Genomic DNA, 17,937 nt, shown 5'->3' with positions numbered 1-17,937 from the left:
ACAAAGAGAGAGGAGAAAAATTGTCTCAGCGGGAGCACTTTCCCACCCATCCCGCTTAATGGACCTCACCGAATTAAAGAGATCTTAACAATCCTGGGCTAATTGTGGGATCACAATATATTAACCCCGCTCCAATTCTAAAGGGTGCCATTTTGAGCCTGTTTTATTCCAAATGCTTCAATTAGCCGTAAAACATGCTTGCAAGTGTTGGCAGAGCTTCTCTCTCCCCTTCGACCCAGCTTCCCCACATCGGAGAAAAGAAAGCCAACTCCAGTGGTTCATTATTAGGTGAGGCCCTTTTGTTATCAGACAGGCTGTCTTTGAGATTGCCCTTGCCTTTAACTCTTTTATTGAGTTCCATAGCAGAGCATTGTGTTCCAGGAGATACTATTCACAGAGCTGATAACGAAAGGTGAAGGTGCTGCTTTAAACAAACACTCACTTCTGAACACTGGGGCAAATAGCCAAATTAAATCTGCTAATTGCTTCTTGAGGATTCCAAGCTCCTGAGCAAATTTGCCAGGGATCAAATTTAACAAGCTTTTCGAGGCAATGCACCATTTACACGTTAAAAGGAACCAAACGTGTTGTGAAAGTGCCAAAGTGATAGACTTGATCACGGAATAACACCAAGATGAGGTTTCAACATACTAAACAGCCCTAGCGTTAGCTCCAAATGAGAGGCGGAACCAGTGAGAGACACTCTGTATCTGGGAAGATAAAATATCTCCCATTAAATGGGTCATCTGTTATTTAAAGTACTGTTTATTCTCTCTGTCTCTTTACTCACTCTTCTCTTCTCACGCTCACTCTTTCCCTCTCTCTTCTCGCAAATAGAGGAATAGCAACCAGCTAGTTCAGACAGAAAACATTCTTAATAAATTGGCCCCCAAATTGCATGGTGGGGTTAAATCTGCGCCTTGACAATTTAATTGCATTGCTTCATCTCAATCTTTATTTTATTTTATATATATTTTTTGTCTGCTCCCTGCTCTTTCAGATTTCAAAAGCGTTCCCTTGGATGAGGTTAAGTGACTAGCCAGACCTTCTAATCATGGCACAATGAGAAACTGTGCAGGGCATAAGTGTGTGTGGCAAGTTTTTTTTTTTTTTTTGGGGTTATCAAGTCATCACATCTTGACTCTGCCAAGAAAAGCAGCCTTGGATTTGATAAACAAATAATGTCATTCTGTGTTATTACCCCCCGGCCCCCAGATTTCAGAGGAAATAAATCAAAGTCAGTCTTGCCGTTAAAGCGTTAGTCAGGCCTGACACGTCGGCCAGTCACACAGGCACAGCATATGGCAGCCGGGACGGAGGGAGGAAAGAGAGGCAGGGAGGGTAAGGTATGGCACGATTCATGGCGGAGAGACAAATCATGGCAACCACTAGAGACGTCTGGTCATTTAGCATGAGCTTACTGAGATGGAGAGAAGGTGATTATGGCTTATACGGAGCAATGAAACCATACATAACACTTTTAAGTCCCTCTGTGTGTCTGTTTCTGTGCATGTGAGGTGGCAGTGGCACAGTCTGACAGTGTTCCAAATCATGAAACTAAATGTTGAACCTCCATTGTGGTTCAGGGCTGTGATTGGCTTGTAGCACATGGCAGCAAACTGACGGCTCTTGTTGGCTCTCATTTTCCGTCTGACTACATAGTCAATAGAGTGTCTTGTTATTCTGAAAAAGCTTCTTAAGCAAATGGTTCTGTGGACTAGATATCGAGGGTTTACATGTTCTGGAGAAAAAAATCACAGTACTGATGGCCAACTGTATATTTAGGTATTTATCGACAGGACGCATAGCCCCTCTGTCTCACCTCTACTGTCACTAAACTGCATTCAGTATATATTGTGGTTTATCATGATGGTTTGAGCTGTAAGTTGCTAAATCTTGTACCCTATGCATGCAGAAAAGATTGTCCAGTCCAAGCACCAGGCGGCTGAATTTAGGCTTCTCCATCCTACTTAGCTATAATACCACAACTGGCCTTGTGATAATCCCTTCGTCCTGGCAGGAATTCACTATTCTGTGCCTTCATTTAAACAAAAATGGCAGCTCTCTGCATGAAGAATAAATGCTGGAGCAGAAGCTGACTGTTTACATGCTAGCTGTCTGTCTCAGTTTAGAAGGCTACGTGAGTTATAAATCAGCGAGGAAACGGTTTGACCTATCAATGAGGACCAGGATGTGTGTGTGCAGAGATGATGCATCTCCTGGGAACCATTTGAGACTGTTAGAGCACTATCAGATGAGCTGATGGGGGAAAGAGAGGAGAAAAGAGAGAATGAGAAGAAGGAATATCTGTGAGTGAGTGTGTCAGAGTGAGCCAAAGAGGGAGAGAAAACTGTTGTTACACATCCTGAAAGAGACCGGATCCAATTGAGACACCTACCCAAGGGATGTTAACAGTGCTGTTTAGTTCTCTGTGGAAAAATCGTTTGACCAGTAACCCTGCTGCTGAAACTTACCACCTGAACTCTGTCACACATCTACTGAGATCAACTGAGGCTGTCACATGCCTTCAGACCCACCAGGCCCTTTATGTCTAACTTTGGGTCAAAAACCATGCAGATGGTTTGTGTACCTTTCCACAAAATCGCACACAACCAGAAAGATTTGCAATGGATCCAAGAGATCAAACAGCAGCTGGAGAGACATTGTAAACTTCCATTTAAGTACATGTATTCCCTATATTTATGACAGCTGGATAAAAATAATCTAATAACATCTAAACATCTAAACATGGCATACAATGCATGCAAGGTTGTGTTAATATGAATTTATACACATTCCCACACAGCTATCCAAACAACTGACAGCATCGCGAGGGGGGGGGTGCGGTGTGACCTCCCCATCTACAGCCCAAAGGTACTGTTGTTTTCCTACTCTGGCTGTCCAACAGATGGTCCAAGCAACCGTTTGCTAACACCACAGTATAACACACCATCATAATGACTGGACACTCACTCTTTTGTTTTGGCAGCTACTTCCCAATTGGCTTGGCACGAGAAAACACTGATTGCTGTGATTGCTCTGCCTCTGACGGTCACAGCAGGAGGGGGGAGAAAAACAGAGATTTGGAGCCTCGAATAAGGAATATTCAGCTAGATGCAGAGATGGGATGAGGAATGGTGCTTCCCTCTGCTTTTTTCGCCTAATGGCATGCAAATAGCTATTTGCTTAAGTCGGCAGCTCTGAATGTGCACCGCCAAGCAAGGGGCCTTTGAACATACTGTTATGCTGTTGATAATGTGTTGAAGTAACAAGGGGGGCAGTTGTCCCAAATGGACAACTGCCACATTTCCTGGCTGGAATGTAAGTCTGCCATGAGCAGTCAAGTGTAGCTATCCATAAAACTATTACACACACACAGAAGGCTGGTCACTTTGGTTTTGACATTTACATAGATATGCGAGGGGAGCAGAATGGACCAGAAGTTCTTGTTTTTTGCACAGAGGACTCAATGTTATTATCCCCCACTGACACCACCTTTATACACTTACAATCACACACACAATCACAATTACAATCACACAGACACAGACACACACACACACACACACACACACACACACACACACACACACACACACACACACACACACACACACACACACACACACACGTACACTTACACACAAATGCAGCTCCTGACCTTTCAGGGCCTGCCAAGTCCATCGAGGGTTTGTGGAGTTTCATTTGTCACAGTAATGTCTTCCTCGGAAAGATGCCAGAGCAAGGACAGCCAGGGTACAGTGGACAAGACGTAGTGGTTTACAACGTTTCAAACGGGAGATGTGTTTCTGTGTCATTGTCCCATTCAACATCTTTGCGTGCACGTGTTTGCATACCACTGAGGACGCAATATCACAAATTTATGGTAATTGAAATGGCAGAATCTTTTGGGTGAAATGCACTCAATTTGATTCTCCAGCAAAGAAGGTCACCCTATTCAATTTGCACTCAATGCCATACGTGGTGTGACAGGGAAACACCTGAAAGCAAACGATCTTATCGAGGCCTCACGGGCTTCACCACTTACCCACTGCATAAAAGCTATTTGCTGATTACTAAATAAATGCATTATCTTTTACCTTGACTTCTGTGTGCACGAGTGAGTGCCTTGTCGCTCCTGGATCCAGGTAGGAGGCTGCCACTGCAGTATGTATGTCTCTTATCCACGTTGTGACTTTGTGAGCATGTTATCTGGGCAGGTTTTTTTTTTTTTTTTACAACGCACTTTGAAGTGCAATATGTGTGTGTGCTGCACGCGTGGTAGCAGTGGTCAAACACGGAGGACTTCACAAGCCTTTGCATGTTGTGTGAGTGGTAACGATTGGAGGGGGGGGCCTGTCCTTACAAGTAAGCAAATGAAAACACATCAAAGGAATTGTGCACGTAAATCTATACAATCCCAACTCACTGACGTGAGGCAGGGATACTATGAGAAAGGATGAAGGGGCACGAGAGCCTTTCTTTGTAGCATCAACATCGAATGTTGGGCTGTATTTCATCTTAATCTGGCATCTATTTTCTGTGGAATACTGATCATGCTGCCTTTAGTGTGAATAGCCTGACTTTTCACAGTTACATTTAGCTGAACATACCCATCACACCTGCACACACTAGTAGACTGTGCAATGTCTGCCAAATGCAGAATAATCAATGGCCATGATGACAAGCGTCTAACACTCGAAATCCTTCCCAATTTGCCCATCAAGTTATTATAAAACACAGCCCACAGCCATATGAAAAGAGGTTTGGCTGACCACAGTATAGCCAGAAAATGGTCTTGCGGAAAGAGCTGATTAACAAGCAGACAATTTTAAAGCTTTTGACTTCCTGAGGTCAACAGCGCTATTATGGCAGATACGCGCAGCAGATTTATCCCAGATACACCACTTCACCATTTCACAATACGCATATTTCGCAATTCACCTGATAAGAAATATGCTTGCTTTAGCTGTGCTTATGCCAAATAATCATGTTTACGTGTACAGAATAGTTCTGTTTAAAGTACTTGCAGGAGTTGATTAAACTGGGTATAAACCCCAGTCTTTTTTGAGCTCCAACCTTTGTCCATATAGATATATAATATTTCCACTTCCTCGAGACTGACTTTTCTTCTAGTCCTTGTCAATAACAAATAATATATCCATACATAAAGTTTTTGTTTTACAAAAAGTAGAGTGGAAGGGATGTTTTCTATCTGCAGTGATCAAATGTCTGCAAAAGCTTCTGCTTTCAGTTTAGACTCAGGAGCTACTGATTGGGCAACAAGTGAGTCATCCAAGCATCCAGTCATTCATGCATCAGTAGAGCCTCGGAGAGCCTCTTGAACTATTTGAGGCCTGTGCAGACTTAAATGCTTCAGGGGGGGAAATAAGCTGGCGCTATAAGCATGTGGTGTACATCATCACTCAGCTAGAATGGGGTTTTTTTCTGCATGGATGACAAAGCTCTTAAAAAAACAGAATCTCAACCAGGGAAAACTAGTCCTTCACATTTGCAGCACTAGATTGCAGTTCAAATTGCCAAAGATGTGTAAAAATAAAATTACCTAAATGTATAAAACATCAACAGAAAATTAAACATAATATAATAATCAAAGAATTATATGCACTTAACTAAGCTTTTCTTCTTTTTCTTCTTTCTTGAGTATCTAATACAAAAGAAGCAGCATGGCTTCCTTGGTCAAAAAAGTCCTCAGCTATTATACAAAGACTTTCAGAGCTAATCAGAGCTAACTTGAAGGGCATGTTTACACCAGCAAGTCTTGTTTTTGCTTATCTCCCGTGGTTTAAATTCTCACCTTGCTGCAGTGATATACAGGTGTACTCCATGACATCATCGACGGGTGAGGTGCAACTGAGCACACTTTCTGACAACCCCCAACTACCCCAAGCGGTGATGCTGGGTGTGGTCAAAGATGCCACCATTAAACATTGCCACCAGAAATGGCAGTAAAAGACTTCTTTTCAGTCTGGTATTAGGTTACTCTTTAATATCTGCCAGCCTCTCCCATTACTGCATTAATTTGTCTTTTAACTCATTGCTAAAAGAGATAATTTGTCTACTGAATTATTAATTATTGTTCAGAATTTACCAAGTTCTCTGGCAGCTATGTTAGAAAATCACAGAGATTGACAGAATGTGACTAACTACCAGAGCAGAAGGGCTGGCCAAGGCTACTGCCACTGCTGGGTATGCTGGCACGCTGAATACACACACACACACACACACACACACATACACACACACACACACACACACACACACACACACACACACACGGGATCAATTGGCCTTTCCTGGAGAGGGGAAGCAGCCTATTGCCCAAGACTGATAGCGCTTCACCATGAATCACGGCACTCACTGATTGAGGGCCTGTCTCCATCCTCTTCCCTCTCTCTGTCTTTTTTGAGGTTTCCCCTTTTCGTCTGTTATCCAAGCTGTTTTCTCACTACTGGCTAAAACTTTCACTCTTTCCTTTGAACCCCTCTCCCTGACACTCTCTGATCAATTTATTTCATCTCTATGTAAACACCATCTTGCACGTCCTCTCTCTTTTCGTTGCATGAGAGGAAGAGTTTAAAAGCATTCTAGGAATCCACTGTTTATAGCTTCCTCCCACTCCGAAGTGTACACTATTAAATAATACAAAGAAGATTGGTTTTATCGCATGACATCGTTGCAACGTGTTGCCATGTGTGTGTGAGAGTATGAGTTGGGGGGGCGGTGGATTATTGGCTTAGTGTTTTGGCCAGGTTAAAGTGAAACAGCCCTGAAAGGCTCTTAGTAGAGATTACCCCAGGCACTAAAAATAGTCATTTCCACCCAATACACACACACAAAACACACAAAACTGAAAGAGATGAAAGTGTTGTGTCTAGCCAGAAAAGACCACTATCTGATCTTTGTATGGGGTGTCTCAGTTACACAAAAAATAACACAAACATGCACAAACGTACACATTGGTGGCTCAAATGTGTTGAGAGAGATGGGAATCCAGTGGGGGCAGGGGATCAGCTGGGCCAGGAACACCAAACCATGCCACAATCAGCAGCGGCGGCCCACTGGGAATGTGGGTTGAGTGTGTGTGTGAGTGTGAATGTGAGAGAGAGAGAGGGATAGAGGGAGAGAGCTAGACAGGCATCCAAGCAGCCACCGGGAGACCAAAAGATGTTTCCTTCCTTTTTTACCAAACATTCCCTGAGGGAACAATTTTTTTTTTTTGGGCCACATCCACCGCCCTGCTCCCTATCCTTTAATTTTTTACCCCTCGCTCCGTTCCTCCTTCCAGCCTCTCTTTCCAGAAGTGACTGGTGGAAGCCAGAATATATTTGTTTAGCCTCTGCAGCTTCAACGTCCCATCAGCCAGGAACAAATGCTTTGCCTTGGGAGTGAAAAAGACAGAGGGAGGATGGGAGAGAAAGAAGGGATGGCAGAGCCCAAAGTGTTATGGGGCGGCGGTTTGAGAGCTCATGTTGTGGAGTGGATCTGACAGACGCTCCAAGATGACACAGGCCTGGACAGCCCAAGCCTGCATCTCTGTACTATACGTCTGTGCCTACTTGTCTGCACTCCCTCTCATTTGTGTATCAAAAAATAGCATAGCTGTAGGTCTGAAAACGCTGTTTGCCTTCAGTACGACAGTGTTGGCGGATTTCTTCCGTCAGACAGAGCAAACAATGTATCAGTACAGTAAAAACTGGAGGGAACTTGAGATGAGGAAAGTATGGTGTACTCTAATAAGACTCCCTTGAGGAAATCATATTATACAGTGGAATATGATAATTCATACACCCTTTGCTAGAGCGGTGAACTGGTGCGGGTGGTGTACTCTCAAATGTCAGCATAAATTTGCAAAATAAACGCAACTTGCGTTCAGCAGGGAGTAGAAACAGGGACAATAAGGGTCTCTGTCTATGCTGTCTGTGTGTTTGTTTGTGTGGGCGTGACAATTCCTCTCAGAGGGTCTATGACAGAGGGTCTATGACAGGAGCGCCTATTGCCAAAAAGTGTGTGAGCTAATCTATGCTTACAAGTGTTTGCAGGGAAAGAAGGAGCTGCTTGAGGAAAACATTTTTAGCATGTTTTATCAAAGCCTGCTAAGGATGACCCGATCAATCTAATCTGCCTTTACTTACGAATAAGCGCCTGAGCATCTGTCCGCAAAGGCACAGACAAGCAAGACAAAACACCATAATGCCTTTTGAAGTCTGATGCCATCACATAACTGACGTAGCCCATATATGTGTGCTCATGTGCATACACCTATGGCACATCCCTATATAATATCAGAGTGTTGCTTTAAGCCTTGGCCTTCTTATTTTACTACCTGTAAAGCCCACAACCTTTTCCTTCCAATCCATGGGATTTGATTTGTCTGGCAAAAGTCCAAGCTTCTCCTGGTCAATATGTTTGTCTCTTTCACTGCCCATCTGTCCCCGTGTCTGTCTGTCTTATCATCTGCGGGCTTTTTCTGTCCAACTCTGCACCTCTCTTTGTTTCACTTTTCTCTATCTGTCCTTGTCCCTTTTTCACACCTGTCCACCTATCATCGGTGCATCTCGCAACAGGACAGGCACAGCAGCGAGAACATGTCAGAAGGTCAGCTCTTTTCCCATATTCTTGCATAATCACGTAGAGTGACTCACAGCCTCCAACAACTGTAAATGTCTTCATCTGTATACATGTGATGTGCCATGGCACATCCCCTTGCGGCCGCCTCCAGGATGCCCTAATTGGAATCTGAGTAAGCCAAAACCAACGAGACGCATTTCCATCAATCAGATGGTTGAAGCTTGACATGAAATCTGAGCGGGGACCTGCGGTTAAAAAGACATTGGGTCACGCTTCTATGCTGTTATCTTTGGCAGTACATTGGGAACCTATTGGAGTAACCACCCCTTAACAACTGCAGCCCAAAATAGACTGTGGACTTTCACGGTCGGGCCGTTTTGAAGAGGTGTCAAACACACTGTGCCAGGAGCAATAGTTGTTATGTGTATGTGTGGTTTTGTGTGTGTTTGTGTGTGTGTGTGTGTGTGTGTGTGTGTGTGTGTGTGTGTGTGTGTGTGTGTCGTACAAAAGGGTGGTGGGGGGGTGTATCATTCTCCACATTTTTTTTCAGGGACAGTTGGGACAGTGGCAGGGAATGGAGCAAAGGGCCAGCCAGGGGACAGCTTGTGATCTAGGACCGTATGCTGCTTACAGAACAAAAAGCACATATACACAGATGGAAACACAGGCTTATCCACATTTATACACACGCTTACGCTGCTTATACAGTGTGTAAACAATTTTTATTGGCCCCTTAATGATCAAATAAGATTTTCTGTGATGTGACAGCAACATTTCCGGTCCCAGCTGTACTGTATAACCATGTCAAAATCTGTTTACTTATTTGCTACTGTCACAGGGAACTTTATATTGAATAAAAGCCCCAGTACAAGAACAACAGTAGGTGTTTGTCTTTCCATCTGAGTTGCAAATCATTTCAACAGTTAACTTACTTGAACTAATGAAAGTCAGTTCAAACTTCCAGAGAGTGTGTTGTTTGATGGATTAAAAGAGGGGCCTCAGTATGACAGCTGCACCCAGCTGTTACACATGTTACTCAGCGCAGCTTTTGAAAATCCGCTACCTTCTTTTTCTTAAAACTTATACACGCTGATTTGTTGAGTGGACAAGAGAGGAAGGGGAAATGCAAAAAAAAAAAACAACAACAAAAAATAAACTCCAAGGCTTTAAATCTGGTCAGTTATTAACATGTTCTTTAATCTTAAACTTTTTATTTGATGCTTTTCTGCCTTGTGTATAGGCCAATCAGTGGGGTGCAGGAAGTACAGCTACAGCCCTAGCCCTCTGATCTTTGCCGAGTGGCAAACCTTCCCCTGTCAGATTAAGTAGTAGGATTAGCTGGGTCCTGCTGTATGATGAACTGAAGCCTTTCCATATCCTGAGCATAATATAATAGCTGCTGGCTTGTTGAGTGTGTGAAAACATCACCCACTTACTGCAATACACAGTATTTGTATGGATGCAAACATGTGTGCTGGTTCGCAGGACACATGTGCACATGCCGGCACACAAATACAAGCTTGTTCCCACATTGGAAGCCACACATGACTTCTTGCTCCAAGCTAGCTCCTTCGTCACTGTCCACAGTGGGTGCTAAGTTCTAATGTGTTTTAAAATCAGACACACACACACACACACACACACACACACACACACACACACACACACACACACACACACACACACACACACACACACACACACACAGGTACACACAGGCACACGCAGGCACATGCATAAACTCTCATTGGTATTTTTATCCATCCCCAGAGCCCCTCGGTGGCTGCAAGCCATATCACTCTCAGACGACAGAGGAGCCTTGGTCACACCAGCTAGTACTTAAGGCCCCCCCACCCCCCACCCTTTCTCGTGTGTGTTGGTGTGGTCCACAGAGGCAGAACGCGTGCTGATATAAAAAGACTCTGAAAAAGGTGGTGGCAGTGGTGAGGAGGTTAAACGTGGAAAGAATTTAGTCTGTTATCAACTGCTGCCTGCAAGACCACTGAGGAGGGGACACACACACACACACACACGCACACGCACAAACAAAGCGAAGACCCCTAAAACGTGACCACATGACAGGGCCATAGGCACACACACGCATTGCCTTCTCAGACAGGATTTTTCCTCCTGAGGCACGGCTAAAGCCCCCAATCTTAGTCTTTCTTGTCTATCTCTGGCACTGATAAAGGCTTATAATGAACTAGGGACAGGAACTCAGTCCCATGACCGATGGCTTTATGGCCCTTGCCAGATCATCACCCTCTGTGGACTCCGTTTGTCACTGGGTGAGAGCAGAAAGAAAGCGTCAGAAAGAGAGGGATAGGAGGAAACAGAGAGAATGAAACGGGGGGGGGGGGGGTCAAAGTTTAACACATCAACCTTAGAGAAAAGTGTTTTGCAACACAGCTGGCATGTCCAGAGTTTACTACCGGAGTGTTCTTTCAGATGAGTGCCGCATTACTGACTCAGTGCTGAAATAAAAGCTCAAAGTTTTGATAAGGGAGCCCAGCGCCACAGCCAGGATCTAAACAAGGGGAACAAGGTTCTCCTGGGCTTATCGTTCTTCACGTTATCTCCTCTTTTGTACTTTGAAACAATGTAAAAGCATGTTTGTAAACTGGTAACAGTTGTACATTTTGTTTGGCTTACATTCAAGAATGTGATAGCATGTTGGGTTTGCTAGGGCATGTTAGTATTTCAGCTCACTCCTGACCCCTGGGAGAGCGTATGATGAAATCACTGTGGATGCAGTGATGTTCCATAGCCCCGTAATGCTTAGAAACAGCAACTTTCCATGGTATAAATGATCAAGCAGAAGTAGAAAAAATATCGATAAAGTAATGAATAATAGATAAAGATGCTGTGATTAAAAAAACAACAAAAAAAAAAAACTTTAAGCTTTACTTACCTCAAAAAGATTGGATGCCTCATTGCCATACTGAGTGGAAATGATCTCCGATTGGTCACTGTACCATTTGAGGCCACCCAGGAAGCTGTCTGCATCTAAGTCACTGACATCCAGCTCTGAGAGGTCAAGTTCGGGGAGGTCTGGGCAGAGGGGCTGGTCTTCACCAACCAAGGCAGCACACTGGACAAAAAGAGAAGCAAAAAGGATGGTCAGTAAGGAATCACATCTCCTTCACACGAAAATCAGACGCTGACTATGTTGTGCCAAGTTTGAAAACGATGGCAGAATCAAAATGTGGACCTGAGTAAAAAGTCCTCTTAAAACCTTCTGTTGAGTCCTAGATAAAGGAAATTCATACATTTGTATAACATATAAACAGGTAACTCATTCAAGCCTAAGCTTCTAAAATTAATAACAAATGAAGTTCTAAATTCTCTCATTTGATCATTTGGAGTATGTCTGCCACTTTCACGTTACACACTTACTGGTTGTAATTAATCAATACAGCCTTTAATACTTCTCTTACTATTATTCTATTGATTATTAACAGAATGCTTTTTTCTTTGGTTACAGGTCACAATGTGCAAACCAGCAACCTGTTTCCACTCTGCCTCGGTCCAACCCACAGTACACTTTGTCCCACCACCATCATTCCCCAAGCACGGTCACGGGGGCCGGCCCCTGCGCTACTAAATGCTGCCTGTTGACATTTTGCTGTTCACCAGCCACTTTTATGTCCTCTAGCCAACGCGTACTGTATGTAGCAGGTGTTCCTGATTCCTCGCCCACAAAAATCATCAGCCCCGTTCTGGTTGCAAGTGACGGGCTCCGGAATGGAAATCGAGCAGGGACTTTGGTGATGTGGAAAGGTGCTTCGGTGGAGTCGGGTGGAACGGGCGACAAGTTTACAGGGCTCAGCTGCATTCTGCAGGGTCATTTTAAATGACAGATAGTCACCACAGTAGAAGCCCTATTCCTTGATGTCGTACGGTATTGAGTTCATTTGTCCAGCAAAATTATACTCTTCATTATGGATACATTTGTCATTGCAGTGTGGGATCCTAGGCAGGGAAACCAACAGCCGAAATGTTCAACAGTCAGACAGGCCTTTCTCTGTGCTCCACACAAGGTGGGCGAACTTTGAGCCCTATAGCCAGGGATCATTAAAAGGCAAACCATCACCAGAGTTGAGGCGTGTTTATACTCTGTGACTGTGCACATGCAAGTCCAAGCCTGAGAAAGCAGCTTCATGGCTGCTGTCTAACTGGCTACACGCTCCTAATTTCGTCGACAACACGTCGGCCGATGTATGAACGCCACAGGACGGCCAGGATACAGGATATGAGATAGATATCCCCGGGCGAAGCCGGGAGACATCTGGCCCGCAGACTGGGGAGGGATGAGAGTCGGGTTCGGCTCGGGGCAGAGCTGGGAGACGGATGCTGTGCCAAGTAGGAAAAACCGCTCAGACACCGGTGTCACAGTTCATCTGTCCTCGGAGGCGCACCGACGCGAATGCACGGTGACTTAGACTATGATCAGACAAAGCCGTTATGTTGCAACCGCAACAGCGAAGGGGACAGATTCACTGCGTCTTAGGCTTCCCCCGGAGATGATCCGCTCTGACAAAGCACGGCATGCAAAAACGCTAACAACGCTGCGAGGATGTCCAGACGCTGGACGTCCTAGGTCCAATTGTCTGACGGACTTCTGGGTGAACAAATGAAATAGCGCCACCAGAGCGACAATCAGCGCGCACCACAGCGCTCCAGTGATTTACGCACGCATCGCACATAAAAGCACCCGCTAGGAGAAGATCATTAGAGGGGGGGGGGCACTGTTGATCTGAATGACAGTTCTGTTTCTGAAAGAGCAAGATTTTAATCACACACGAAGAAGTCTGAGTGCACACATTTGCGCAGAATGAGTCGCAAAACCTTTTGTTGGATAGACACTGGCAAACAACTAAACGCTTATCGCAGCCCAGACGGCAAAGAAGACTCTCCTCTCCGGCTAAAGTGACAGTATGCGTCTGACTCGCCGATTAAAGTGCAAAGCAGCTCATCTGGATGAAAACCGATTCCTAAATCGGCCGCAAATGACAGATTCGGACTTTTATTAGATAAGGGCCGTTTTCTTTCCCACGGCCACATCACGCAGCCTCGAAAACCACAGATATGCCGCCAGACTGCAGTCACACCGTGCAGTTACCGTGAAAACCTTTCCGAAGCATCACCGAGCTCCTGTGCGCAGACAAGTGCCCAAGTACAGGCGGGTTGACCTTAACGTCCATAGCAAGCTGGACGGAGTCAGTAAATCAGGAAACAGTGGGCGAATAAGTATCCTTTTGATGTGCCTTATTGCCTGCATGCACTTTAATCGTAACACTGAGGAAAAGGTGAGGTAGATGGAAAAGACGACGGCAGCGAATGTGAGCTGATTATTTGGATAAAGAGATGAAAGTGCGCAGAAGGTAAAATGAAATGGATTCGCACAGACTTGAAAATCATCTAGTCTGGCTGGATGCGGTGCAGCTCTCCAGCCAGCGCAACGCTCCCCCGGGCCGGGATGTTGGCACACGGACGTGGCCAGCGCCGATGGTATCATGATGCTCCTGCGCAATGCCAGATAGCGGTGCCTCAATGTGGACAACCTTTGCTCTCGCCTTTTGAAAATAACATGCGCCACCCCGACACAGCACATCAAAGGGATTGATATCGCCAGTGGACTTCACGCGTCAGCGAAATACCTGACTTTGAGACATTTCAGTCATTTCGGCATGAAAACCTTCTCGGCGCCCGGAGCGCGCACTGTCCGCGGCTGGAGACGGATCCGCCAGCTTGCAAGCACTCGCTCCGACTGCACAGAGATCCTACGAGGAAAAACGAAGGTCCCGAGCCTGTGCACACATTACAACAACTACATCTTTAACTGAGGTGAAAAGGGAGATCCCGCACATTCCCGCCACTTGTCATATATTCCCGTGTTGTATATCCCCCGCATCCTCAACAGTGTCCAGACGCGCACTACACCGGCGTGCCACCACCAGCAGCAGCCGAGGAGGAGGGAGCGCAGACTTTATGTGGAAACCACTGTCTCGGATAGCCAGTGTTGTCCATCGTTCCAGGGAAAAAAGAAAGTCCAGAGGGGCTGTAAGATGAAAGAAGTGGGGTTTTTTTTTTTTTAGATGCGCTCACCTCTAATTCTCTCCACACCGAGTCCTGGTTACACCTGTCCCACGCCATCCAGCCACTGAATGACGGTCCGAAAAAGAAAAAAAAAAAGAAAAAAAAAAAAGAAAAAAAAGAAAGAAATCAAGTAAAAAAAAGAAATCCACACACGCTTCCCACTCGCTCTCACACAGGCAACTGCTGCCCCTCGCCGAGAATGAACCGAGGGCACCTGTCTTACAACTGCTTTCCATCACATGACAAAGCTATTAAAAGTAGGCAGGGGAGTGACTCCGCGTCCACACTACTCGCCAGTGACGCGCAGGGAGCAGGCGGGGTCTGGCTGCGCACATAGTAAGATCCTGTCCGCGCACTGCAAAAAAAAAAAAAAAAAAGCCCATTTTAAATCCATGATCCATCTATAAACGATACCACGATAAGCGAAGGATTCTGCTTGTAGGTTAAGACACTCGTTTCTGGAATTCAAGTTAAAAAAAAAATAAAAAAAATAAAAATAAAAAAGCAGGCCGATCTTAAAATCTATCCCAGTTACTCAGCCGAAAAATATGTTTTCTGGATACATTTCTGAAAGAATCGCGATCTGAGTCAGAACTCGAGCTCGGGGTCTCAGCCGCGGGCCGCTTTCTGCGCCGCGGACGGCAAAATGGCCGCGAATCTCTTGATCAAATCCCCCTAAAGTTGGTATTGTAGTTTTAATGACCGCCCTATAAAACGTCAGGAATATATATGGAGCATTCAGCGCCAATGTTCTTTTTGGCGAGCCCCTTCATAATTTGTCACACAATTACTGCCCGGCATCCGTCATCCACCCCATGTCTTCGCAGCGCCTCGGAGTCTAGTGAATTGACGCTTGAAAATGAATTTATAAAGGGCCGGATTACCGTGGATGCCAATCACATTTAAAGTTTCAGTTGTGCAATTACAGCTTTTTCCTCACTTCTAACCATAGACTATATAGCAATTTATATTGACTGAAACTATCGTTAATTCACAAGACAGTTACTTTCAAGTGTTTGCGCCCTTCCTGTATTCGCGCCGGTCATGGCCGTAACTTTAAATGCCAGTGTTTGGCGTCTAGAATATCAAAGAAGGTAATTCGGTCTTTTGGAAAGTATTTCTTTGTCCATTCAGAGGCAATAAAAAGGACAGGTGGCAGTATCAAGCGTGTATACAGTGTCAACAGGACGTGTATAGGCAACACTACCTCGGTAAAATGAAAACAAAAGCTTTGTGGACATTTCAAACAAAGTGGTTTTTCTGTTGGGCAGTCTGACAGGCATGCTGCTGGAGGAACATCTCTTTCAGTCCTAAATGTTATTGTCATCCTCTGATCACACATTGTAAACTATTATGAGCTACTGTCGCATAGAGATTTCCTCACCAAGTTAATGGATGAGGTTATAGGCTACAATTACACTGTTGCACGAGAGTTTAAACAAATAAACAGTATTTGTCAAAAGGGATATCAACGGTGATTTTTACGCGTGGACATTATTTTCGGGACAGAACGAGTGAAATTTTGACAATACATTTCTGTCATAAAGAAACTCACTCCACGGAATATGCTAACCCCAATCCAATTTTTATACTTGTAAGCCTATTAAGTCCACCTGAGCATGCAAGGAGCAATTGTCTCCCTAAATTAGTGAACCACATACAGTAAGTCTCATTAAACACAAAATTGCACAGAAACCTGTAAAAAGGCTCTGGGAATGGAAACGTGAATTGTACAGACTGTGTGTATCCATGCCAGTGTCGCGTCCTGTGTGTGCCGTACGACATTATATGTGAGAGCGTTATGCTTATGAGTGTCTGAGGCCATTTGTACCACTCAATCTATACATCTGCCTCACCACGCGTGCCCAGAGATGCTACCCAGAAGCCACGGAGAATCCCAATCGGAGCAGGTGGTGTGTGCAGTGACCTCACAGAGCCCAGATGGACCAGCACTACGCAGACCATAATACAGGGGCAACATGGGAGTGACACGGAAGCTCGATGGTAGCTGGCTTTGTGACTGCAGCAGAGAGGAACAACTCGGACAACAGGGGCGTAAATGCTTCTGTGATGAAAAAGTATAGTTAAAAAAACCCTCTTAAGTCTCTACGTAGTGTTTATGTGTTCAACAGATGTAGGTAATTGCAAGTACAGTAGCTACTGGTCAGACAGAGTCCTCACAACTTGAGTAGTATCACTATAATGAACACAGACTTGCAAAAAAAAAAAAAGAAAACAGAACAAGAACAAGAAAGAGAAAAATTCTTGGCCAGAGATATATGCTGGTAAATGATTTTTCTCCCACTCCTGAAGCAGCATGTGAGTCACAGTCTAAAGCCCTATCTGATTGTACTCTTCATGCCAATTAAGACAACGGAAGCTAAATATAGATATAATGTTATGATTTCCTTTCTTGAATGGCCTTTGATTCTTCTTTTCTGCAAACACATTCTTGCTAGAGGCTGGATATTTATGTGTGCAGTGGTAGAGATTTGTAGATATAGGAATCATTTCAAAAAGGAAAAGAAAAAAAAAAAAGGGGGGGTTCTACAGCTGTACTGAAGTGCAGGTAATCTTTGAAATGCCAGAGCTTTTGTTTCAGTTGCAGAGAGCTGATAATGAACGGGTAAATATGGGGAGATTGTCACAGACTGGTGCAGAATGAGAAATAGGTAACGTTTAGCAGCCCACATCAGAGGAGATATTTAGGCCAAAGCACCGCCAGCTAGGGGGCCGACATCACTGGGTGTTCAATCATTATGCTCCCAAGAATGGCCTTTGGCCTTGCTTTCACACTGCCCCTGCATTACTCGCTCTTATAGATATCACTTCTCAAGGGGACGGAATCTATAGGACGGAGTGTGAAAAGTTGCTCACACCCATTTGATGCATAGCATGTTGTCATTTGATGGACCTGACTTCTCCAAACCTCTCTCAGGCTTTGAATGTTGCGCAGTGCAGGGCTGAACCTTGCACACAAATATACTTCAGTAGGAACCACTAAAAACCAAAAGTAATTAAAGGGGACTGCTGGTTAATTGATAAAGGGTTCACAACTCAAAAACAATGCAACGTGACAACTTTTCTGCGAAGAACAGGCCCAGTTCCACGTGCAAACGAACTGTCATCCGGACTTACTTGAATCTGGGCTCTGCTGCTGACAGTCCTCAGAAAGCAAAGGGCCTTAATGATTCAACAGTTTCTCCCAAGAGTTAGCTGACAAGTGGAGTTCTCAAAGACAAAATG

General features: G+C 44.7%; 1 protein-coding gene across 3 annotated transcripts in view; it reads right to left on the bottom strand.

Moving 5' to 3' along the window:
* Window positions 1–15,045, bottom strand: part of ppargc1a (peroxisome proliferator-activated receptor gamma, coactivator 1 alpha) — a 38,442-nt gene extending 23,397 nt beyond the window's left edge. For 2 of the 3 annotated variants that reach the window (XM_040141075.1, XM_040141077.1), the window contains exons 1-2: window positions 14,701–15,045; window positions 11,504–11,683 (exon numbers count right to left, since the gene is read on the bottom strand). In XM_040141075.1, the coding sequence (XP_039997009.1) occupies window positions 11,504–11,683; window positions 14,701–14,748 (228 nt within the window). In that variant the 5' untranslated portion in view covers window positions 14,749–15,045. The remainder of the gene's footprint in view (window positions 1–11,503; window positions 11,684–14,700) is intronic. The other variant, XM_040141078.1, reaches the window with a different exon arrangement.
* Window positions 15,046–17,937: the final 2,892 nt, after the last annotated feature.

This window comes from Xiphias gladius, chromosome 12, assembly GCF_016859285.1.
Source record: "Xiphias gladius isolate SHS-SW01 ecotype Sanya breed wild chromosome 12, ASM1685928v1, whole genome shotgun sequence".
NCBI lineage: Eukaryota > Metazoa > Chordata > Actinopteri > Istiophoriformes > Xiphiidae > Xiphias > Xiphias gladius.
Note: the sequence above shows the minus strand (reverse complement) of the source record. Positions and strands in the feature narration are given on the sequence as shown.